The sequence below is a fragment of the Maniola hyperantus genome, chromosome 19 (genome assembly GCF_902806685.2).
Source record: "Maniola hyperantus chromosome 19, iAphHyp1.2, whole genome shotgun sequence".
NCBI classification, from domain to species: Eukaryota; Metazoa; Arthropoda; class Insecta; order Lepidoptera; family Nymphalidae; genus Maniola; species Maniola hyperantus.
The window spans coordinates 6513577-6540017 of NC_048554.1; the positions used below are offsets into that span (position 1 = coordinate 6513577).

At 37.2% G+C, this 26441-nt stretch overlaps 3 protein-coding genes across 6 annotated transcripts in view; 2 read left to right on the plus strand and 1 right to left on the minus strand.

Moving 5' to 3' along the window:
- The window catches only part of LOC117990946 (arylphorin subunit alpha-like), a 167801-nt gene that overhangs the window by 135216 nt on the left and 6144 nt on the right, over positions 1–26441 (plus strand). The window lies entirely within an intron of this gene.
- On the plus strand, positions 2231–16712 carry LOC117991351 (protein gooseberry-like). Of its 3 annotated transcripts, none has more exons than XM_034978921.2 (6): positions 2231–2709; positions 4953–5125; positions 9398–9538; positions 10378–10486; positions 14674–14870; positions 15359–16712. In XM_034978921.2, exons 1-6 carry the CDS (start codon positions 2571–2573, stop codon positions 16085–16087), a joined length of 1488 nt encoding a protein of 495 aa, XP_034834812.1. In that variant the 5' UTR covers positions 2231–2570; the 3' UTR covers positions 16088–16712. The 3 variants fall into 3 exon arrangements, with proteins under 3 accessions (XP_034834812.1, XP_069361039.1, XP_069361040.1); XM_069504938.1 differs by having other exon boundaries at positions 9401–9538; XM_069504939.1 differs by having other exon boundaries at positions 2231–2705.
- LOC117991474 (serine-rich adhesin for platelets-like) lies at positions 16838–25787 on the minus strand. Of its 2 annotated transcripts, XM_069504862.1 has the most exons (3): positions 25628–25787; positions 18970–22226; positions 16838–18879 (listed from the first exon to the last, which is right to left on the minus strand). In XM_069504862.1, exons 1-3 carry the CDS (start codon positions 25652–25654, stop codon positions 17010–17012), a joined length of 5154 nt encoding a protein of 1717 aa, XP_069360963.1. In that variant the 5' UTR covers positions 25655–25787; the 3' UTR covers positions 16838–17009. The 2 variants fall into 2 exon arrangements, with proteins under 2 accessions (XP_069360963.1, XP_069360962.1); XM_069504861.1 differs by having other exon boundaries at positions 16838–22226.

Sequence of the window (26441 nt, forward strand, 5' to 3'; positions counted from 1 at the left end):
TTAAAATACAGACTAGGTTTTTTAATCTGCGATTGTAAAGATTGTTTTCCGTAAAAATAGAAAGCTAGACTATTTGCTTTCCAAAACCGTGAGAAAAGTTTTTCATCGCGACCAACTGACGAATAGATAGATATCTACTTAGTAACTAGAGGCAAAAAAGTGAACCGTAGAAGAACAGTTACAAATTATGGTGCCGTAGAAATTACCAATTTAATGCAAAATTAAATGGCCTGAAGACGCTCTGTGAGGCCGATTTTGTTTGGAATAAATTAATTAAGGCGTTTTAAGTCAATTTTCCGTCATCACTCGGTTCAGATAGCGTCCAAATTACAATTTTGTAGTTCAAATATTATGTCCGATTGTACACTTGCCAAAAGAATTAGATCATGAGAATACTTTTCATTGACCTAAATGTGATTAAACAAACAAATCTTATTTCAAGTGCAGTTGATACATCCAATCATCGTCAATCATTGATCAGTATGAAATCAAACTCTCATTGAAATTCTGTGAACTAGAAGAAAATTACGCAAAAGGGCCTTTTCATGAGAAACAATGATTGAAACTCTGCGCTGTATTCGTCATTGCTGAAGCCTTCACACGTTTTCCATCGACCACATAAAAGTCGAGATTTTCTTGAGATAGTATTTTGGTGGTGCTCACCGAAATAACCTAATAACATCATTAAGGTTGTTCCAGAAGTATTTGATACAACCAAAAATTGTTATTGGGTACTTATCAACTTCAGAAAATTGTATTTGGGTAGATATTGTTTTTCACAATATATGGACTCCCCTTTTAAACCAGCTTTAAATACATATAAAACGGGTTTGCGGAATGTTGAAAAACAATCGCCTGAATTCGTCAACTCAGAAGTCATTTTCTTCCACTGATCATTTTTTTAATGGTGGAAAACAAAAAAATTGCACGGGTCCAAATCTGGGATGTAAGGTGGATGGGGTAAATCACTCTTTAAAAGAATTGCGGGCATCATCTAGTGAATGATCTCTCTCTCCGGTCGTTCCTTCATTGCTGAAGATCGTGGTCCTGGCAAACTGCCCTCGAATGGCTTATCTGTGAATGATAATAATAATAATAACAGCTGGACATTATTGCGAAGCAACGTAAGGTTAATTTCTACGGATCCTACCTTCTCTGTGGGTATACAGTTACTTTAGGTTGTGCAGATTCCTGATGGATTGGATGGATGGATGGAATATGTGGTCATATATTAATAAAATAAAAACAAATATAGTAGGTATACAATAAAAAACAAAAAAAAATCTTATACCTTCTCAGATGTATCATGAAAAGCTCTACAAAAGAGAAACAATTTTCTATCAATAACTTTATCCAGTCTATCGATATTAATGTTGTACTTATAATTCGAGGATTAAAATGATCTAGGGCGTATTATATGTTGGTGTAAGAGAGATGTATATATTTTTGTCTGCATGGCCCGCATTGAATGGGCAGAACTAAAGCCCCCTCCATTGCGCGAGCGCGTCTGTTTTCGTAAAATACTCGGGTGACAAAAATTTGTGCCTTCGTTTTAGGCAATGAAATATGTACTGAAATCTCTTTATAAAAATGTTATCTGGTGACAGAAGGGCTGGCTTATTTGTTGCGCAACGGATCAGCCTGGCTGTCCAGTGGGGAAATACAGCCAGTATTTTCGGCACAATTCCACGCGGGCATGATTTGTATAGTAATTAGATAAGGCTAGCTTTAAGTTTGATTGTATTATTTTTCTTTATGTTAGTAGTTTTATTTCTATTCATTAGGTATAAAATTTAACTACTACCTTAATCAATTAATAATTTAATTAATTAGTAACTTAATCATTACGTCAATACTTTTTTGTTATATTATCGCAAAATGTTTCATTCAATTTAATAGGTATATAGGTAAGTCAAGGGATCAAAAAATTACAAACTTAATTAAAACTACGTGAATTAACTTCATTTTTAATAATTTAAAGGAACCCTACGACTGATAAAAGCGGTATTGCGCGAAAGCTCAGATTGTAAAAAAGTACCTATCAAAAGCTTTCTTGAAATTTAAGATAGTATCCTGAAACTTCTTTTACTTGGATCTACTACTAAAATCACACTTGCTCAGGTGAACATAGAGGCATGTGCACTCACTCACACATAAACAATCGGACCTCACGTTAAAGGTTCTTCGTCTGTGAGTACAGGGCACGCACACCACGCCACTCTCTCTCTACGAACACAGTGGTACTCTCAGTTCTATACAACCTCCTCAGCTGCACTCACGCGCAGAAAAAAAGATAACGCGATCTATCGATCTTTTTTCTAATAAAAAGACACCGCCATCTGAAAGACATCTTGGCCTATAGTCGGGTTAAACTGACCCGTACTAACGAACGCGTTGCGTCCAACCGATATTATTCGGATCACGATATTTATGGCCTCGTAATTAATTCAACATGTCGTTATAATTATGTAAATACAAATGGGTGATAATCAATTTAAATTATGCGTTCGAGACTTAATTTAATGTAAACAGACATTTATCATTTGTGACGTTTACGGTGCTATGTTTTAATGGTTAAAAGCCCTAACTGGGAAGTGGCTTTTTGTCGGTTTAGTGTATGCGATACTCTGTGCGGCGTGGTTGATGTAAATATCACTGGCTATCATACCATTATGGAACGCCACCAGAATGGTATGGATGTGTGGGTAGGTAAGGGTATATAAGTACTTTTATAACTTTAATACTATTCTATCTATCCTTTAAATATAAGAGCACGCTATCTATGTGAATAAATAAACCAGATTGTCTATGATTGTTTAGTTGATTGTTGTTGATACTTACAGGTATATTATATAGTACCTATATATTATGTGAACAAATTGTAATTGTAGAACTTTAATACTATTCTAACCTTTAAATTTATTTGCACGCACACTACGTGAATAAAAAAAAGAAACAGATTGTCTATGATTGGTTTTTTACTTTTATTTCAACTAGGTAGGTACGCAATCGTACCTTACCTACCTATATAGGTTCAAGTTGAAGGCGTGAAAGCTCTATTTTAGGATTTTTTAAAATATCTATTTGGATCAACTGTAATTACAGAGTTGTTTGAGAGTTGTAAGATAGAGATCTGGATTATATTGACTAAATACCTACCTTCCTTACCTATCATAGTTTTTATGTTTTACATACATTTTGTTAGTTTTGATAGATAATTATCATGTTACTCTAAAATCTAGATAGACAATCATGTTACTCTTTTTTTTTGTTTGTACCTACCTATATTTTGCTACAATCCACATTAAGTAGGTACCTACCTACTATAACAACCCACATTCCTATGCCTACCTCCATTATTTGAAAAACTTAGATAGTATGATGACGTGCGGGTGTTCGTGGTGTCCCCCCGCCTCATACCCTATTGCCATCTCAGCAAGGATTCCTTTTTTCTCTGTAGAAACCCTAAAAATGAATAATTACGGATTTTCTTGCAAACTTTCATCCTCTACCTATAGAGGGTTACCCCTAGGGATGCAAAAACAGTGAAATACGTTTTTCGCCTAAAGCCAAAATACCAAGTTTCATGTAACCAATTGGTAGGGACTTCGTCTAGTCTATTCATCATATCATTCCATGTTCAAGACCACATTCATACCTATCCATACTAATATGACATAATAGAAATATAGCTCTGTCTCATTTTAATTAAACTTAAGTTACGATTAGTTTGCCTCATTTCGTAGTTTGAGCCTCAATAGCTCAACCGGTAAAGGAGTGGACTGAAAACTGAAAGGTCGCCGGTTCAAACCCCACCCGTTGCACTATTGTCGTACCTACTCCTAGCACAAGTCTGACGCTTAGTTGGAGAGGAAAGGGGAATATTAGTCATTTAACATGGCTAATATTCTTTAAAAAAAAATGCGAAGGTTTATCTGTATGTCTGTCTGTCTGCTAGCTTTTCACGGCCTAACAGTTTAACCGATTTTGATGTGATTTGGTACAGAGTTAGCTTACATTCCGGGGAATGAAATCCCGGAAAATCAAAGAGTTCCCACAGATTTTTCCCCAAATGTCAGCTATAAGATCTACCTACCTGCCAAATTTCATGATTCTAGGTCAACGGGAAGTACCCTGTAGGTTTCTTGACAGACAGACGGACAGACAGACAGTCAGACAGACAGACAGACAGACAGACAGACAGACAGACAGACAGACAGACAGACAGACAGACAACAAAGTGATCCTATAAGGGTTCCGTTTTTCCTTTTGAGGTACGGAACCCTAAAAATCAATACAATAGAACTACTTAAGTACCATTAGGTATTTTTATTGGTAATAATTCCTGACATTTAATATTCAATTTCAATTTTTAACCAATAATGACATGTCATTAGACTATGTATTTATCGTACAGGCAGTAGGCACTCTATTTAAAATATTTAATTGCATATTTCAGTGTTGCATTATACTTTCTGAAATATTTGCTGCAGTATAGCAAGTTTCTAATTAGGACATTTATTGAAAAACATTATCTTGTTTGAATCCAACCCCAGTAACGAGCCGCCATTTTTAGTCATCATCATTTTTTGGCATCGGGACTCTACCTAGAGCTATTACGGCTCACGAGATACAGCCCGCTGACAGACAGACGGACGGACGGACAGCGGAGAGTTATTAGTAACTCTCCGCTGTCCGTCCGTCCGTCTACATATCGTAAAACTGTGATTTTACTGTTCTATTAGTAGAACAGTAAAATCACAGTTTTACGATATGTAACAGGGTCTCGTTGGTACCCTAATAAATATTAGCACTTTAGTATCCACGACTAGGTACTAGAAGCCTACTTTTGTATGAAATCATTACAAAAATCATTTTCCTAAACTTAATCCGCTTCTTTCATAAACTGTAAATGTTTTCATAAATGTGTGTAAAGCACCTCTTTCTTTCAGGGCAAGGCCGAGTAAACCAGCTGGGCGGATTGTTCATCAATGGGCGTCCCTTGCCCAACCACATCAGGCTAAAGATCGTGGAGATGGCGGCTGCGGGCGTGAGGCCTTGCGTCATCTCACGGCAACTGCGCGTCTCGCACGGATGCGTCTCGAAGATCCTCAATAGGTATCAGGTAAGATGAAAAGAAAGGTGCTAGAATGGCGACCTCGCAAAGCAAAACACAGCGTTGGCAGACTATGAGGACAATCGGCATCAAAGAAGTTTCAGGGAGCCGCTGGATTCAGGCGGCGCAAGACCTCAGTCCCTACATGAGACCTATGCCAGCAGTTGGCGTCTATCGGTATCGGATAGTGATTTAGATGAAAAAAACAAGGCCTAGGCCTACCACAGGGAAACACTTAATTTAACAGCTCAGTTAGTTTAAGCTGACGGAGTGGAGTAAAGTCTAGTTAATGAGTTGAGAGTTGATGAGATGAAAAAAAACACGGAGGACGGAGGAGGCCTGGGCTTGTAAAGTATAGTTTGCGTTTGTATTAAGGAACACGCCACGCCTCGGCTCTCCCGGTGTGCCTTGCGCCTAAAACCAAATCCTAAGTTAACTGCATCAAGTATTTGAGTTACTTCCCAAAAACGTCGAAATTCTCAAAAACTAATGTTTTTAAAAAGAATACTACATAGAACCAATCTAAAAACTGACTAATGACCTAAGGCCCAACTAACATTTTTTTAGAAATATCTGCAGCTTTTGAAAATTCCCCTGTTTTCTGTCGATAGCTCAAAAAATATTTTCTGTAGTTTACGACTTTTTATTTAAAGGATGGCTGAAAAGTCTTATATACTTTGGAATTTCACAACCTACGAACACATTGAATTCAGTTGAACCAAACAATCGCCATTGATTCCCTGTTCAGCCAAGCCTGAAGGTCCATTTGCACCACTCCTACCCACTGGGGGCTACAATGGTGATTGTTCCACTCAGGAAGTACATTTTCACGCCTCATGAGGGAACCTACGACCTCTATATACTTAGTTATATTTATATTTTAACCTGAATACGAGTTGCAAATCAGAATGATTAGGAGATCCGTAGTAGAAACAGAGTAAGTAAGTATCATAGGCAAACGGGTTGCAAAGCTGAATAGTGGCAAATGTACAGAGCACACAGTTCAGAATAGATTTTGGGGTCCCAAGGTATTAGAATAGCGAACTCGCACCGGAAAGCGCAGCTTTGGAAGACCCCTAGGACTAGGTGGACAAACGACATCAAACCATTCTCAGGGAACTGCTGAATTCAGACCGCAATACCGTTTTGTGTGAAAGTCCCTACAAAAAACCTATGTCGAGCAGTGGACGTCTATCAGTTGGTAATTATACTTAATGATTATGTTGACGATGAGTTATAAAATAAAATGATACAAATTTTAACAAATAACCTTGCTGGTTAGGATCTCCTTTATTGTTATTTTCTTTATTGGGGTTACCAAGAGCTTATAACATTTACGTATACCTACATAGAGATGCATGATTATCCTTATAATGCCACCTTGCCAATTTCGGATGCCCGTGTAGGAACCGATAAGAGCTATGGGTTTAATAATAAAACTGTCATATCCGTTTCAAGTTAGCCAGCCCACTTCCACCTTACACTACATCATCACTTAGGTACTGTTAGGTGGATTGTGGATAGTGTGTTATGTGAAACGGTTATAGTCTGGATACGCCCTAACCCTCTAACGTTTGCGAAGAGTCTATGGTTTTGGCATAGACTCTAGACACTGTACCGACTTGTAAATTAATTAAATAAGAAACAGTGATTAAAATGTATGTTAAAGTATATCGAAGTGGTTTTCATCTTAACAGTACCTACCACCTGACTGGTGAGATCGCAGTCAAGGGTTAACTTGAAACGGAATAAAAAAAACCTTACCTCGCTCAAGAGAAAGTCGGCCTCCTAAAATAAGTTTGCAGCACTAACAAAGTGTACCACCTTTGCAGTTTGCACCTCTTGTATAGTTTCTTTTGTATTATTGTTTTCTGTATATATTCTAGTGTGTGCAATAAAGATTCGCATTTATAATAAGGGTACTACTGATTCCATTCCCCATCTCCATAAGGAGGAGGTTGAGAAAAAGTGTTTGAAATACTCGTGTAACTAAACACAAGACAGGGCTATTCAAGTACATACCTACATCTATAGAGAAGAAAATTTCAAGAAACTTTGGGCAGAGTTTAGACTAAAGGATAAGTCTTGGAATTTCAGAACGTGAAATTTTCTGTAGAAATGGTGAGTGCTTTATAGGAGTAACGCAGATTATATTACATACAAATCTACTTATATGGAGGAAATACTTAGCTTGTACGTGGCGTCCTGCTTTGGCATAAACTGTATCTTAGTCATTCCAAAATACGAATTTAAATCAATGTTTTCATAGGTATATCAATTTTTCGCTAGCACGTACCGAATTCATAAGTTTTGCAGAGCTCCTTCATGGCCGTCTACATATCGACAGTCGACACGTGCTTAATTATTAGTTATTATTAGAATATAACTATCTGAGAGGTACTATTAATATATTCTATAGTAGGTATGCCTATTGAAAAGTCGACGTGCAAATTTAATTTGATTGAAGCTTACAGACCCTGGAATAACTGTTTAATTTAGTGCAAGGACTATAGATACTAAATAATATTGTCACTTCACTAACATTCTCTTAACCAATTTTTAATATACAGGGTGTAACCGAACGCTAACAAAAACGAAGACAGGAGATAAGTAGTACTGATGATTACTGATATGTTACCACATAAAAACTCGAAAAAAGAATACAAAAATATCCTATATTTTTAAAAGTTCACGATAATCTATATATATAAAAGGAAAAGGTGACTGACTGACTGACTGACTGAATGACTGACTGACTGACTGACTGACTGACTGATCTATCAACGCACAGCTCAAACTACTGGACGGATCGGGCTGAAATTTGGCATGCAGATAGCTATTATGACGTAGGCATCCGCTAAGAAAGGATTTTTGAAAATTCAACTCCTAAGGGGGTGAAATAGGGTTTTGAAATTTTGCAGTCCACGCGGACGAAGTCGCGAGCATAAGCTAGTTTGCAAATAAAACATCAAACTGACGCTAGAGGTCTACGAACGTTGCGTAAGTAGGCCATTCGGAGTCAATGCCACGTCGTAGGTGGGGCATTGACCCCAGTTTTAAACGCTACACATTGCGAGTTTGAAAAATACTAAATCACTAAAACTACAATATATAATAATACAAATGGTTATTGGTATTGGATTGTGTTTAGGTAGATAGTATAAAAATAACGCTAAGTTTTTGCTATCGTTCTGGTTACACCCTGTATTATGTACCTACTGTCAATGAAGTACCTAACACCAGTAAATAAAAAATAATGAATTGCTAGCAAAGACATAGAATTATCTAAAACGCGAAGTGGATAAAGAAATAGAGAGAAAACAAACGCAAATATTTTTTCTTCCATGACAAGTTAACCCTTGATGCAATGCAAAACCCTGGTGTTAGGTGATGATTGCAGTCTAAAATGGAAGAGGGCTAAAAGAGGTATGGGCGTTTTTATTAAACCCATAACTCTTGCCGGTTTCTACACCGCATCATACCAAAACGTTAAATCCCTTGGCAGTACGGTTTTGTCGGTAGGTTGGTAACTAACCATGGCCGAAAGCTCCTACCAGACAAGAGATTATGTAGGTATAGATCGATAGAAAAATCTTTTGGAGCAGGTGTGGACCCTACAGAGCTATACCGATCGAAGATGATGATGAACGAAATCCTAACGTCGTAGCTTTTAATATAAAATAGCGTTTAATGTAAATTTTAATGTAAAATCAACCCATAAACGTCCACAGCTGGACATAGGTCTCTGCCGCGCCGTGGTAAAAAGTTGAGGATGAGTACCAGCAGTGGCGTGCAGGTCATAGAGGCATAAATGCACTGCTTACCCCAGTTGTAATAGCTCAATGCATATTTTTCATTATGACCTGCCAGTAAATAGGTTCCTACCTAACTAATGCCTACTCTGGCTTCAAACAATGTGCACGCCACTGAGTACCAGTATACCTTGAGTACCACGATAGTGGTATAACTATAGTAGGTTACATTTGTAAATTTTTTATTTACCTACTAGCTTATTCCCGCGACTTTGTCGGCGAGGACTAAGTACACAATTTTCAAAAACCTGTTCAAACAATCCCCGTTAGGGATTGAATTTTCAGAAATCCTTACTTAGCGAATGTCTATGTCATAATAGCTATCTGCATGCAAAATTTCAGCCCGATCTGTCTAGTAGTTTGAGCTGTGCGTTGATAGATCAGTCAGTCAGTCAGTCAACTTTTCTTTTTATATATAGATTAGTTTTACGGTTAATTCACCTTTTAATGTAATTAACATTACGCCTAGGAGACGGGATCCATCAGACCAGGTGTGATAGGTGGTTCTAAGCCCAGAGTAGCAACGCCTGAAGTTGAATCAAGAATAGAGGAGCTTAAGCGGCAAAACCCTGGAATATTCTCGTGGGAAATACGAGAAAAACTAATTAAGGTATTCACATCTTTTCCTATTAGGCACATCACATAAATGCACATTATTGGGCCCATAAAAAATACATAGAAGGTTAGTTAGAAAGGGTAAATAGCTTTATGTCACAAAAAAAATGTTTTTCGATACAAGATGGAACTTGACTGCAATCTCACCTGTTAGTAAGTGATGATACAGTCTAAGATGAAAGCGGGCTAGCTTGGAAGAGGTGGACCGCCTGATCGGTTTCTACGCGGCACCGTCCTGGAACGCTAAATCGCTTGGCGGCACAGCTTTGCCGGTAGTGTGGTAACTAACCATGGCCGAAGCCGAATTTTCCGTTAAACTACAGCCCTATTTTTACAAACTATGAAATATCTACCTAGCTAGGTATTTGTAGTATAAAAAATACTCAATTAGATTTAATAGAACCCTACATAAATAGCTCAACATGAGATTAAAATGCAAAAGAAAGTTAAATATTTCTCTCGTATTAAATAGACATGAAAGCGGATTATCTCTGCAGAAATCCTTTCCTTCCTTTCCGTCCTTTGTGCACGTCCCATATTTATTTTATGTTTTAAGTTATTTTAGTACACGTAAATAAAAAAGTATTTCTGCAGCCTAATCTGAAATGCTCGGTATTTTTGTCCTCAAAATGTAAGAGATTTTACAAAATGTCCCTGACAGACGACAGCGTTTCGTGCGCAAAAGACATGCATGACGTTGTATTTAATTCACATTCCACAAAAAACAAACACATTTCCTCGATCTTTTTCGTTACTTCTAATAAACGAATTTTTTCATGATATTTAGCCGTTGAGAATGTAAATATAAAACATGCAAAAAAATTATAATTTCAGGAGGGCGTGTCTGATCCACCCAGTATCTCTTCGATTTCCAGGCTACTGCGAGGAGGGGCAAGGGAATCTGATGGGAAGAAGGACTATAGTATCGACGGCATACTTGGAGGTAAGCCTTTATTATTCAACATTTAAATCCAAATAAAAGGGAATTTTAGGGGGATGGGAATATAATTTATCGCAGAAAATAATATTTACTAAGTTAATAAACAAAGTAAAAACTTTTTAAGCAAATTTTAACGCAGTTTTTCTGTTAGAACATTTTCATTCACATCGCGACCGACGGGCCGGGTTAATTGTAAGCACAGCATTTAAAAATATTTATCCTTATCTTTCCTTTTTTTGATGCTAAACAAAATTCTAAACTGTTATTTAATATACAGTTTAGAATTTTGTTAGGTTTAGGTAAGTAAAGAATAAATTTAACTGTGTAGGTATTGCATAATATTACAGTTTATTGTTACTTGTTACCCATTTTGCAAACATCCCTAACCCGTCAAAGCTTTCTCACGGCGCGGTCAAAAAATCAATTTCCGCACACAAATCTTACGCAGTCATTGTCGCTGGTGAAATATTGGAGTTCCTCAGCCGCCAAAGGGGCGGTTCGTGTTTGGCGATGTTTTCGCAAAGGTTTACCGACAAAAGTTACCGCGAACGCCTGCCGCGACTCGATAGTGGTGAAACGTCCACAATTGACGTAATATGTTTTGGTGTAACATTGTTACATTATACTGCATTTGGTTAATACTCTTACATACTTTGAGATACCTACGCCGGTGTATGTATAGTACGCGACAGGTCGAGATGGCATTCGGGGTAGGAGGCTGTGCGGATGTGCGGGGTGTTCCCACCACGATTGCCATCTCAACCTGTCATGTACTATTGGTACCTGTTGGTATTAGTTTGTTTGGGTTTTCTAAAAGGTTTTTCCCAGTTAAAAGATTTGTTTTTGTTCACTTTGCTCTCGAGTTTTCAGCATTATGGCAAACTTTTGATTCTTGAACTTATGAAAATTAAAAAAGCCTTTTTTACAATCTTCTGAGTTTCCCCCATAGCTTAATTATTGTAACTTGTGAAAGTATAGAGATATAAGCTATGAGCTTTCAGCAATATTTCGTGATGTAACTCTCCATTCTCCAGGTATTGGTTGCTCAAATCTCCAGGTTACTCAAATTGTTTTAGCAAAAATGCAATTCTTTTAGGATATTCTGAGACCTATAGCTCCATTATATAGTTTGGAGATAAAAGCTTCGCCATCGCCAAAAAATCGCCATAAAGTTTTTCAGATTTAAGCATCTGAACTTGTGAACTTATCAAATTAACATAGCAAATCTGTCAAGATTGTATGAAAACAACGAATGAAGAATGAAATCACGACAGTTTTTCGTTACTTTCCCTTCCATACTACTAACACACAGATAGGCACCAATGTTATCAAATTAAAAAGTTAACTTAACTAAATACTTAACGTGATATCATTAAGTATATCTATTAGTATCTAGGTATGGTGCATTATACATTAACATAAGTATGTTATATGGACCGGAAACCATCGTGATTCGTCGTCTCCATAATATTATATGCGTTCACTGTATTCACGTAGGTACGTACGTATTTGTGTTTCTGTGGTGCAATAAAGTATATACATACATACATACATACATACATACGTAGGCCCGTCAATCTGCGTTTGCGATTGCGATGTCTCGAAATAAAAATATCAAATTCAAACTTAGATAATAACAACAAGACTGGTTAATTAGACTGTAGACACATAAACACAGGTAGGTATATTAGCACTAACAGCAATAACCGACAGTCATAATAATCGGTCCACTTTCACACAACAATACAAAAAGCACTAAATATGATAAAATCTAGGTTTAGAATAATAACAACGGTCATTATATCGAGTGATGTCACGGTACGTAGATGTTGGCACCTTCACAATGCGTGTAAGACAATGTAGTACCTATTACGATTACACACCGCATTCTGAGTCACGTATAAAATACATTTGTGGTCTTATTAGCGATAGTAACCTTTTTTCAGGACCTAAATATTGATGTACAACAAAAATGTAGGGCTAATGCTTCATTACATCATATCCTAACGACGTGTTGAGCCTAACCAACCAAAAGCCTAACCAAAGACATTGAACCCAAGTTCGCTTTAAGAAAAAAAACCGGCCAAGTGCGTGTCAGGCTCGCGCAATGAGGGTTCCGTACTACAGTCGTATTTTTTCGACATTTTGCACGATAATTCAAAAACTATGATGCATAAAAATAAATAAAAATCTGTTTTAGAATTTACAGGTGAAGACCTTTCATATGATACCCCATTTGATATAGTCACTCACTTCGAAAGTTGAAAATACTAATTATTAGTTCATGAACACAATTTAATTTTTTTGTGTGATCTAACCCTAAATTCACGGTTTTCAGATTTTTCCCCAAATGTCAGCTATAAGATCTAACTACCTGCCAAATTTCAAGTACCCTGTAGGTTTCTTGACAGACAGACAGACAGACAGACAACAAAGTGATCCTATAAGGGTTCCGTTTTTCCTTTTGAGGTACGGAACCCTAAAAATAGCAGTCAACGGAGGCTGCCCACAGAAGTGAAAATTTAAAAGTATGTAACAATTACAGTGGTTTTTTTTAAATATTTTTAAATTATTTATAGTACTTACTATCGACTTAATTTGTAATTTTTACATAATATGTCGCCACTCCGAACAATATTACAATATTAGCATGTTGATGGCGCGACCTTAAATTTTTTATCTACTTACCTCTGTTTTAACTTTAACCAATCCCAAAATCGCCTATAGTGCCCCTAAATAAGTTGCGACTTCAATAAACGGATATTTGATAATAAAATCACCCTTTGTCATCTGTTTTTGGCAAATGAAATAAATTCTTAAAACGAATTAGAAAAAACCCTTCTCGTAATTAATATAACTCGTCGTGATCATAAGAAATCCGAAAGCACGCCCACGTACGTGCTAATCCGGCCATCTGTTAACATCAGAACGAACCGCTGAAACAAAGGCAGGCCCGACCGATTTAATGAACCCAGATTATGAAGGTGTTAAACCGCCGTCGATGCTCTTTCAACTTCCAAAATACGACTTAAGAGACGCGCCGACTTCACGGGGTCACATTTCGGCAATCGCCAAAGAGCGACGCACCCTCTCCCACCTATATTTCTTGTATAACACCTTCGCTTTCTTTTAAACACTTATAATCCCTTCGAGACTACGCGAAAGCTTAAATTATTATGAACTGAACTTTATCACCATGCTGCAGAGATTAAAAGGCTTTACGATGGAATTCTACATGTACATTTGTATACTAGGTCATTTAGCTCCATACATTATGATCAGAGACGGAACAAAAAATGGCCAAATAATATTGTCTCGAGACCACAAGGGAATTTGGGCAATGTAAATCATTTTATTACTACATGTTGCGTTTTATTTGATATTCGCGGCCTTTGTGGTTGCAATTGCAAATACATTTTTGTTAGATATTATTTGTTATTAATTCTATTTAATTCTATAACTGTTCCTTCAAGTTATTAGAGATCGTTGCTACAAGTTAATAAGGTCATGTTTGTGATCATACTTCTTCCAGATTCCATGAGGTTAGTTACTCTTACATAAAGAATTTCTTTTGTAACAGGATTCATGGTTGTGTAAATCTCATCCGTAAAGACAGCTAAATGAGTGCAAGCGCATTAAGCCGCGTTGTCGTTTTACATGTCATAAATCCAGATCGCGACACCAAAATATTGAATGGTGCCAAAATGTCACCCGAACAGCAAAGAAGCCGACAAAGGAACCGCCACTCTGGGTGTTCTTATTCCTCAGACTGAGCCCCCATTTTTTCATTTCATTCAATTTTGACTTCTTTCAAAAGGCTATTAATATAAGCCGCATTTTTTAAAATCGGTGTTAGGGCAAAGCCGTGTATTGTTAAGGCGGTTTTTTAATATGTTTCCGTAGGATACCGCTACCGATTTATAAATATGAGAAGGCCCGTGATACCTTGAGGTTTTTTGATTTAGGCGAATTAAATCGAGATGGGGATTTTATAAAAACTTTTGCTATAATAAATAACGCGTGTCTGAAAAAATTGAAGAAGACGCGATGTATAAATGACAGAATAATATAATATGGCCTTAAGGAGACTGATAGGTACCTACCTACCTATATCATGCGAATGAAGCAGTTATTTAGATATCAGATTAAAAAGGATTTTCCAGATATTTATAATTTGTATTTTGTTCCAGGTCGCTGCTCGGACTCCTCAGACATAGAATCAGAACCAGGTTTGACCCTCAAACGTAAGCAGCGTCGGTCTCGCACCACTTTTTCAGGCGAACAATTGGATGCGCTGGAGAGAGCATTCCATAGGACCCAGTACCCTGACGTGTACACGAGAGAAGAGCTGGCTTTGCAGACTGGCCTCACAGAAGCTAGGATACAAGTATGTATTTAAGCTGCATAGTACCTACTGCTGTATTTCTGTCGTAGTAAATGCTTACCTTAGTTTTATAAGCCTACCCAATGTAAGATTTTAAAATAAACTGTTTTAATTTTTAACCCTACAGAAAAAACACTATTGTTAACTTACGTTTTAAAAAAATTCCCGAAACGATTTTCTGAAAGCTGTCTATAAAACATAATATTACCACTACTGCTGTCTGTTTAATCTTTTATGTCAATGTAAACACCAGTTTAAAAAACAGATAATGTTTAAGGGATGATTTATGCCAGCACGTGGCAGGCGACGTCCGTGTACGGACACGGCACGGTGAAGCATAAACTGCTTCATATAAAATGTTCGTGATGTTTTGAATCCGTGCCTCGTCCGCGCGTTGTATACGTGGCACGGCCCGCGCCCGCCACGTGCTGGCATAAATCATCCCTTATACGTAAATATTTTTTGAGAAGTAGTATATCTTATTATTCCAGGTGTGGTTCTCTAACAGGCGAGCTCGACTTAGAAAAAATACAGGTTCGAACTCAGCTCCATCGCTTGCGAGCTACTCCACATTACCGATGCCGCAGATACCTTGCCCGTATCCCGCAGGAGAATTAACGTCTCTCTCTCAACATCATCCCCAACATCCAGATGCGTGGCATCATCAAAAATATGCGAACTATAATCAACTCATGGCGCAATCTCAACATTTAAATCAAGCTTTCCAAAACGCTGCGTTCCCAAGCACTTCAAGCGCAACGTTCAGTCACTTAGTTACAGGCGCCAATGCTCCATCTCACAGTCAGCTTTTAGATACCAGTGTTCCGAGAAATGATTACCCTCGATACACTAATAACGATATTTATAATAAGCCTATCAATTATATGCCAAAAGATTCTGAGACCGACGACAAAGTTGTTAGTGATGGTGTCATAGAGCAGAGAGAGGACGCTTTCGTGAAAACAACGGGACCTGAATATAAAGAGTTACCAAATAGTGATTATTCAAAAGTTCCAACTGACTATACTAAACTAACCGTAGATCCAACTCCGCCTAATTGGAGCCCCTCGCACAACTCTTTGAATATGAGTCTAGCCGGTTTATCAAGTGATTATAAATATATGAGTGATCCATACACATTTCCCAACATTGCTTCTGATCCTCTTAATCAACATAGTTATTCAAACCCTGGTAATACAGCTAACAAGTACTGGATTTGACAATTTGTAAATAATTTATTTATTAAAATATTTTATTTTTATTTATAGAATACTTAGGGCCTGTTTCACAACGGTCACATTTTTGTATTGCGACTCTGTCATATTCGTTAAATAAAGTTTATCTGGCACTTGTGTAACAAGCCCTAACTAATATGTTGCAATATGACTCACGCGTTACTATGTTATAAACCTTTCCACAAGTTCCAACAATTATTGTACAAAGTATCAACTCAATCGGATAAATGATACGCAAAAGCATAGGCAACGAACTGACAGACAAACATTGATTTTTAACGTATAATTAGTAATACTAACTGCCTTTACTAAACATGCCAGCTTCATAAAATGTGTTATTACAAATTATAGAAACTTTTACGAAGCAAACATTGTAAAATCGTCAAAATCCAGTTCTTGGGCCTAGCATTATATTAGTTTTAATGTAAAAATATTGTAAATTGTCAATATTAAAATAACTAATGCTGAATTGTATAATAAGTGCACAATAAGTAATTATTGTTATTAGTATTTAAGTAAAACGTTTATTTAAAATACCTCTATGTGCATTCCATTTAATGATACCTATTTTAATACCAAAATTGTAAATTAAGTTAGAGAAGTCATTAGTAAAAACCATAACATTGGTGGTAAATCTTAAACTGCAGTTTTATTTTAAATATTATGAAAATGAGTAAGTTTGAATGCAAAAGATATGGATGGATCATGGAAATAGGTGCTAAAATAAGAACGGAGGTTAATTCATAACTTTAATTGCTAAAAATGCAAAAATATACATACATATATTAATCATTGAACATTTTTTTACAGTCATATTATTTTTACACATATACATTAAATTAATAATTTATTATTTTACAACATACTATCTGGCTGGCATATCATATATATTGCAAACACTAAATTGTTATTGTGGTAATATTTCAACTACTGAAGCACCAGGTTCATCAGGTATCGTAATACCATTTATGACTACTACAGGAGTTGGTTTCTTCAATTCTAAAGGTGGCACTGCATCAGCTACTGTATTTTGACTCGTTTCTACCTGGGGTGCTATACTAGGCGCAGAGGTTTCAGCGGTTGCAGGAGAAACCGTGTTTATATTACTAATTATTTCATTGACCGTTGTAACGGCATCAATTCCTTTTTGAGAATCAACTGGGCTTTCGGTTATAATAGTTTGGGAGGAAGTATCAATGCCTTGTTCTTGTGTTAGTACTAAATTTATTATTTCTGGTGCAATTGTGGTATCCGCGTTATTACTATCAGCATTTAGATCTGAGGCAGTATTAGGTAAATCTACAGGTGCAGCTTCAGTAGCATTAACAGTATCTATATTGTTACTTCCAATGGCAGGATCATTAATTCCAATTAAAGTTACAGGGCTGGTGCTTTCTGATGGAACAATGTCAGTTGCAATTTTGTCAGTATTTACAGGTGCAACATCGACATTGCTAATTCCGTTTGAAGATACAACATCCACAGGACTTGCTGATTCGCCAACTTCAGGTGAGACTTCAACATTATTAGCAGGGGTAGTGCTGTCAGCTACATTTGACGATACAACATTATCATTATTTACAGAAACTGTGTTGCTGTTAGTAGAAGAAGCTAGACTAGAATCTGTAATAATTGAACTTTCTGTCACACTCGAGGAGACAACATCAACACTGACCGGGGGTGCTCCAACATCATCACTGGATGAGGGTGCTTCACTGGCCCCCAAAGAGACCGTATCTGAAGCATTATTTGGTGAGGCAGCATTGCCATTGTTGATGGATTCGTTACCTTCGGCGTAAACAATATCAGAGCCCGTAGGTTTATCACTTCCAGCCACGCTAGAAGACGGGTTGCCTTCATTTTTTATAGACGTTGTGTCACTGCTTCCGATAGAGACTGTATTGGACGGAGCATTATCAGTAACTGGTAAGTTGGAGGTATCAATAGAAATGCCTTCACTACCTTCAGAAGTCACTGCACTAGAGTGTTCACTTAAGGCTCCATCAGCTATACTTGGTGAATCAACGTTGGCACTGTTATCAAGAGCTGCTTCATTTCCTTCGGCAGATATCATAGTAGGAGCAGGAGCGATGACATTGTCAGCCACGTTTGATGTTGGATTTTCACCGTTAATTGTTGGGGATGCGTCATTATTTTCAGAAGGGGCTGTATCTAGATTAATACTTGAAGATGGATTGCCAACATTACTTATTGAAGTTGTGTCACTGCTTCCAATAGAGACTGTATCAGGGCTTACGGACGGAGCATTATCAGTAACTGACGGCAAGTTGAAAGTATCAATAGAGATGCCTTCACTGCCTTCTGACGTCACTACACTGGGGTTTTCACTTAAGGCTCCATCAGCTATACTTGGTGAATTAACGTTGGCACTGTTATCAAGAGCTGCTTCATTTCCTTCGGCGGATATCACAGTAGGAGCAGGAGCGATGACATTGTCAGTCACGTTTGATGTTGGATTTTCACCATTAATTGTTGGGGATACGTCATTATTTTCAGAAGGGGATGTATCTAGATTAACGCTTGAAGATGGATTGCCAACATTACTTATTGAAGTTGTGTCACTGCTTCCGATAGACACGGTATCGGTGTTCACGGACTGAGCACTATCAGTAACTGACGGCAAGTTGGAGCTATCAATAGAGAGGCCTTCACTACCTTCTGATAACACTACATTGGGGTTTTCACTTAAGGCTCCATCAGCTATACTTGGTAAATCAACGTTGGCACTGTTATCAAGAGCTGCTTCATTTCCTTCGGCAGATATCACAGTAGGAGCGATGACATTGTCAGCCACGTTTGATGTTGGATTTTCACCGTTGATTGTTGGGGATGCATCATTATTTTCAGAAGGGGCTGTATCTAGATTAATGCTTGAAGACGGATTGCCAACATTACTTATTGAAGTTGTGTCACTGCTTCCAATAGAGACTGTATCAGGGCTTACGGACGGAGCATTATCAGTAACTGACGGCAAGTTGGAAGTATCAATAGAGATGCCTTCACTGCCTTCTGACGTCACTACACTGGGGTTTTCACTTAAGGCTCCATCAGCTATACTTGGTGAATTAACGTTGGCACTGTTATCAAGAGCTGCTTCATTTCCTTCAGCGGATATCACAGAAGGAGTTGGAGCGACAACTTTGTCAGCCACGTTTGATGTTGGATTTTCACCGTTAATTGTTGGGGTTGCGTCATTATTTTCAGAAAGGGCTGTATCTAAATTAACGCTTGAAGGTGGATTGCCAATATTACTTATTGAAGTTGTGTCACTGCTTCCGATAAAGACGGTATCGGTGTTCACGGACTGAGCATTATCACTAACTGCCGGCAAGTTGGAGCTATCAGCAGAGAGGCCTTCATTTCCTTCTGACGTTACTACACTGGGGATTCCACTTAAGGCTCCATCAGCTATACTTGGTGAATTAACGTTGGCACTGCTATCAAGAGATACTTCATTTCCTTCGGTAGATATTACAGTAGGAGTTGGAGCGACTACATTATCAACCACGTTTGATGTTGGGTTTTCACTGTTAATCATTGGGGATCCGTCACTATTTCCAGCAGAAGCGGAATCTAGATGAACGCTTGAAGATGGATTGCCAGCATTACTTATTGAGGTAGTGTCACTGCTTCCGATAGAGACTGTATCAGGGCTTACGGACGGAGCATTATCAGTAACAGTTGTTGATGGTGAGTTGGAACTATCAACAGAGATGCCTTCACTACCTTCTGACGTCACTACATCAGGGTTTTCATTTAAGGCTCCATCAGTTATACTTGGTGAATTAACATTGGCACTGTTATCAGGAGCTGCTTCATTTCCTTCGCCAGATATCACAGTAGGAGTTGTAGCGGCGACATCATCAACTAAGTTTGATGTTGGATTTTCACCGTTAATTGTTAAGGATGCGTCACTATTTCCAGAAGAGGCAGTATCTAGCGTCACGGAAGAAATATTATCAGTATTACTTGTGGTTAATACATTAGCATCGTTATCAGAAGTAGCTTCACCTGCTCCAGATGAGACTGCGCTTGTATCTACTTTATTCTCAGTAACTGCAGATGAGACAACATTTGCACCACTGTCGGAGGTAACTTCATTTCCTTGGGAACTACCTGTACTTGGGGTTCCTACGTTGTCAGCATGAGATGTTGAATCGCCACCATTGTTTATTGAGGTTGCATCATTAATTCCTGAAGAGACTACAACTGGTTTAACAGCTGGACTACCAGCCGAAACACTTACGGTTGGTACGTCAACACCGTCATTGGAAGCTGAATTAGGATTAGCAAGTACGTTAACATCCGTTGAACTTGAGGAAACATTATTACCACTGTTGCTTTGGGTAGGTTCGATAGGCCCGGAAGCTTGGGCTTCATTAGCTTTTGCCGGTGCACTGTTTGCCACGTGAGTTGAACTTGAGCCGGCGCTATTTGAATTAGAGACTAATGATGCTCCATCTTCTACATTTATAGCCTGACCGTTTGCAAAGGAAATTACATCATTACTTGTCAATGAAATATCAGAACTAGCAGAAGTAGCTCCATCAGCATTTACGTTGGTAGAAGATACACTAGGACTCACGGCTGGATCTGGAACACTTGTGATTTTATTGTTATTGCCAACGACCGAAATATCATTAGTATTTTGCGATGGAATAACACTATCAGTTACTGATGGAACGTTATCTACTACATTTGTAGATTCAATATTAACACCGTTTACTGAGGCTGAACCGTCACCTTCTACAGCAGTTTCACTATTAATGGAAGTAATCGCGTCTGTAGATAGTACCTCTTCATTGACTCCCGAGGAACCATTTATATCTCCAGAACTAACTACATTTGTGCTTGCAGGTATGGTATTTTCGTTGATATTATTTTGAACTTCCTCATCAGTACCATCTGTGGGAATCTGGCTAGAACCTTGGGCAGAAGTATTTATGTCAGAACTAGATGGTGAAACATTGCTTCCAGTAGCAACACCATTGTTAGATTGACTAGCAGATGCCGATGCATCAGAAATTCCTGTGGCCAGATTACTTTCGGAAGCTGAATTCATATTATTTTCTGAGATAGCATTTGGCCCATTTGAAACACCACTATCGGGTCCACTTGTAGCCAGATTATTACTATTATTATCATTATTGTTAATTGGTTTTCGTCCTCCGGTAACCCAATTTGGCAAAATATTTGATAAGAATTGTGAAATAGTTTGAAGGAATGATCTTCTTTCTTCAATCTGCTGCTTTGCTACAGGAGCCCAAGGTAAGCTTACGTTATTAAGTATTTCTGTTTTATTATTTAACTCTTCAAGTTCTTTTTCAATATCCGCACGCCATTTTTGAATCGATACGGCATTAATATGACTCAAAAGTTGATTTTTCAATGCGGTTCTTGCAGCAGCATCACTTTGCAATTTTGTTTGAAGTAACTGCACTACAGCTTGGAAACGTTCTGTTTCTGTACTATTTTGATTAAGGCCAAGCTCTTCTTGTAGGTATCTATTTAATGCTGCCTGTTTTTCTAATTTTGTACTAGTAACAGTCAAACCATACTTAACATAGATATGTTCTTTCCAAACGTCACTTAGTTCTACAGAATTTTCTTCTTCTTCTTCTTCTAAGAAATCGTTATCTATAGGTTTAATTTGTGTTGCCTCTTTTTCTAGCTTTTCAATCTCTTTACGTTGCTTTTCTTGCTTCTTACGTTCTTCCTTCTGTAGTTTTTCTTCCTCTTTGCGTTTTAATTTTTCATGTCTTTCAAGTCGTTTTCGCTCTTCTTTTTCTCTCTTTTCTTCTTCCTTGCGTTGTGCTTTGGCTTGTTTCTCCTGTAACTTTCTTTGTTCTTCTTCTTTCTTGTGGTTCTCTTTTTCTTGACGCTCTAAAGCTTTCCTTTTTATTTTATCTTCCTGTTCTTGCCGCTTAACTTCTTTTTGTTCGACGTCATCGTCGTCACTATCATCATTTTCACTTGAATCTTCATTTTGTTCTACCGAACTTGAAGAGTCGTCAGAATCGTCTGATCTTTGAACTCTTAGTAACACGTTAGAGTCTTTTGTTTCGTATGACAGATATTTTGCGCTGACTAGGCAGATTCCAACCTAGAAAAATAAAACATAATATTTTATAGATTTATTTAAAATCTAAATGTTGTTTGTAAAAACAGGTCACGTTATGATTAATATTTCTATAGTTTTAGGGTATACACAAATTCAGCTAGGTACAGCTGGGTGGTAGAGCCTCAATAGCTCAACCGGTAAAGGAGTGGACTGAAAACCGAAAGGTCGACGGTTCAAACCCTGCCCGTTGCACTATTGTCGTACCTACTCCTAGCACAAGCCTGACGCTTAGTTGGAGAGGAAATGGGAATACTAGTCATTTAACATGGCTAATATTCTTAAAAAAAAAATAGAATCGGCTAGGTAGGTAATCTTGTAAAATGAAAATGAAAATGAAAATGAAAATCTTTTTTATTCGTATAAACTTTTACAAGTGCTTACGAATAGTCGGATGCATCTACCACTGGTTCGGAATGCCTTTCCTGCCGAGAAGAACCAGCAAAAAACTCGGCGGTTGCTCTTTTCAAATATTTGATATAGGTACAAGATTATGCCATGTATAAAATAGTATTTGCAGTCTTGTGCGTTGCTCGAACGAGCTGCAGGTCAAATCCACGCTCTTTTATCATTTAGATAATCTTCAATTGTGTAATATGCTTTTTTCAGGAGCATATTTTTAATAGATTTTTTAAACTTGTGCAAAGGTAAGTCCAAAATAGTTTGCGGGATTTTATTATAAAAGGTAATACCCATACCCACAAATGACTTTTGGACTTTCCTGAGGCGGAAGGCAGGAGCTGCAAGTTTGTCTCTGTTTCTAGTTAGCCTATTGTGTAGATCACCAATTTTCTTGTAACTAAGAATATTTTGTCTTACAAAAATTATGTTATTATAAATATATTGAGAGGCTACAGTAAGGATATCTATTTCCTTAAATTTCTCTCGAAGGGAATCGCGTGGTCTTAAGTTATAAATAGGCTACTTGACAATTTTTTTAAGTTGGTCTTAAATGGTTAATATTTGTCCTATTATATCAAAAAAATTAACACTATATTTTTTTGCGCCCTAAAAACCGTAAAACTTTAATTTAAAAAAATATTTTTCTTAGACAGGTGAAAACACTGTCGGCCATGTTTGGCCGATAGATTATCTGTGCTCTGACGTCATGCATTTGTAAACAACAGTATAACCCTGTAGCAAAAAAATATAGTGTTAATTTTTTTGATATAATAGGACAAATATTAACCATTTAAGACCAACTTAAAAAAATTGTCAAGTAGCCTATTGCGCGTATTGCCCTTTTTGTAATACAAAAATTCTCCCAATATCTGCCGCTTTACCCCATATTAAGATTCCATAAGACATAATACTATGGAAGTAAGCAAAATATACTATCTTTGCGGTTTCCACGTCAGTTAACTGCCGAATCTTTCTAACAGCGTAAGCGGCAGAGCTTAATTTGCTAGCAAGAGTTGATATATGGGTGCCCCATTGAAGCTTCGCATCTAAGGTTATCCCCAAAAATGTTGTAGTCTCTTCTATTTTCAATGTATCGTTATTTATCATTAATTATCATTAGAACTGCGTGCCCCGGATCGAATTCCCAACCTCCCGAATAGGCTGAGGACGTCTTAACTAGTGGGCTATGACCGCTTCGACATTAGTATGGATTAACAAATTTGATAATTAAAATGATTACAGTCTCAAAATTAACTAAGCAATTAAAATTAATTTTTATATTAATTATTATCATAATCTGACTAATACAAAGTACCTAGGACTTATCTATCCTTATACTTATTTTTTTAGGAATAGAGATTTATTGTATATTTCATAATTAGATAATCGAAATATATAAAAGGAAAAGGTGACTGACTGACTGATCTATCAATGCTCAAATTACTGGAGGGATAGGGCTGAAATTTATGACGAAGGCATCCGCTAAGAAAGTCTTTTTGAAAACTCAACCCCTAAGGCGGTGAAATAGGGCTATAAAATTTGTTTAGTCCACGCGGACGAAGTCGCGAGAGTAAGCTAGTTTAGTACAAAATAACAATACGTTACAGGTCGAGATGGCAATCGGGGAGGGAACGCCCGTACACCCGCACAGCTCCCGCGCTCACCCGCACCGGGTTAGCGTGTGCGGGTGGGTGTGCGGGGCGGCCTCCTGCCACATACCCCGATTGCCATCTCAAACTGTCGCGGACTATATCTACCTACTCATTTATTAAATAAATTCATAGGTTAAAATTATTTTTGACGATAAATTAATCATTGCTACATTTCTCGCAATGATAAATAAGACCTAATTAATCAGCAATTCTTGTTTCCTTGGTAGTTTAAATTTAAAATAATTAATTATTTTTGGTATTATATAAGACTAATTTTACGTCTAGTTTTGATAATCAAATAGTAAAAAATATATAAAGCTATATTAGGTAGGAATCTACCCATTCCAATATCCTAATTCCTAACGGGGCTGTCATCACATAAAATTAATAATTATTATCTGTCTGTCTGTTCGTTACATATGCGTTCCGCATCGTTCATGCGGGTTGAATCTTTGTACAGTTGTTGTTAGTTAGCGTGCGAGTTGCATTGCAACGCATGCCGGGTAAGATTATCTAGGTATATATCTATAATAATTTAATGTAAAAAAACCGGCCAAGTGCGAGTCAGGCTCGCGCAATGAGGGTTCCGTAATACAGTCGTATTTTTTCGACATTTTGCAGGATAATTCAAAAACTATGATGCATAAAAATAAATAAAAATGAAGGTGAAGACCTTTCAAATGATACCCCACTTGATATTGTTATCTTACTTCGCAAATTAAAAATACTAATTATTAATTCATGACCACAATTTATTTATTTTTGGGTGATTAAACCACAAATTCAGGTTTTCAGATTTTTCCCCGAATGTCTGCTATAAGATCTACCTACCTGCCAAATTTCATGATTCTAGGTCAACGGGAAGTACCCTGTAGGTTTCTTAACAGACCGACAGGCAGACAGACAGACAACAAAGTGATCCTATATGGGTTCCGTTTTTCCTTTTGCGGTACGGAACCCTAAAAATGAATGAAATAGAATGAGTTTTTACCTAAATAGGATAGAATTACAAAAATAAATACTTATTGAAATGAAAACTTATTTAGGGCAAAAACTTTAAAGTTCATGTCACCAACATGCTCATGTTAATATTGCTCAGAGTGCCGAATTTATGTAAAAAAATACACTTATACAAATGGTTTTAATTTACAAATTATGAAATTTACATTTTTGATACAATTAATTTGAAAATCCAAAAAAAAATACCACTGTTATTTTATAGTTTTAAGTTTCAACTTCTGTCAACAGTCCCCACTGATAGGCAATTTTTATATTTCTACTTTTTTTAGTGAATTAAATCAAACCAAATAAAAATAAAGATTAAATACTTACAATAAATAGAAAAATTGTGATCCTCATTTTGGAGAACTATATAACTTCGTATTCGTTCGTAAACTTAACTAATCACTTATTCATTTGAACTCGTTCGTTAGTATGCCCAGTAATAGTTAAACACCACCTTTTATACGGAGCCTAGCAATTAGTAGAGATAACGTAGATAATGTTTCTATGAAGATAAGTAGAGACAAAAATAAACAAAATGTTTTCGCAATCTGACTCATTATAGTGAGAGAGCAAGCGCGTGTCAGACCTTCGTTATTTAATAATAGCTGAAAGTTTCTCTGCGCATTGTCCTCAACATATCAGCGACTATGAAGTTTGGATTATGGTGGCTTTGGGAGATAACAGGTGATAAAGCTGTAAAAAATCGTACGTAAAGTTTAATCTTTTTTTATGTTTTTTGGAATAGAAATCACGTCACGCATTGCCAGACACTTAGCGTCGTGGCCTTTAAAGTTTAAAAGTTTAAGGGTGTCTGGCAGGGGGTTGCCACGATACTAAGTGTCTGGCAATGCATGACGTGATTTCTAATACTATTCTAAAATTAAACAACTAGATGATGCCCGCGACATCGTCCGCGTGGATGTAGGTTTTTTATATAAATACCGTGGGAACTCTATAATTTTCCGGGATAAGTAGCCTATGTCCTTCCCCGAGATGTAAGCTAACTCTGTACTAAATTTCATCAAAATTGGGCCGTGAAAAGCTAGCAGACAGACGGACAGACATACTGTCGCATTTATAATATTAGTGTGGATTAGACTATATACTTTGACGTACGTTTTGTACACCTTTATTACCTCTT

Bases quoted from the DNA above. Each gene is read 5' to 3' on its own strand.
- LOC117991351 (XM_034978921.2), top strand. From the start codon at position 2,571: ATGGTTAAAAGCCCTAACTGGGAAGTGGCTTTTTGTCGGTTTAGTGTA. The intron at 5,126-9,397 runs GTAAGATGAAAA...CATTACGCCTAG, and splicing joins AGATCCTCAATAGGTATCAG to GAGACGGGATCCATCAGACC. The intron at 14,871-15,358 runs GTATGTATTTAA...TTATTATTCCAG, and splicing joins TCACAGAAGCTAGGATACAA to GTGTGGTTCTCTAACAGGCG.
- LOC117991474 (XM_069504861.1), bottom strand. From the start codon at position 25,654: ATGAGGATCACAATTTTTCTATTTATT. The intron at 22,227-25,627 runs GTAAGTATTTAA...TTATTTTTCTAG, and splicing joins TCACAATTTTTCTATTTATT to GTTGGAATCTGCCTAGTCAG.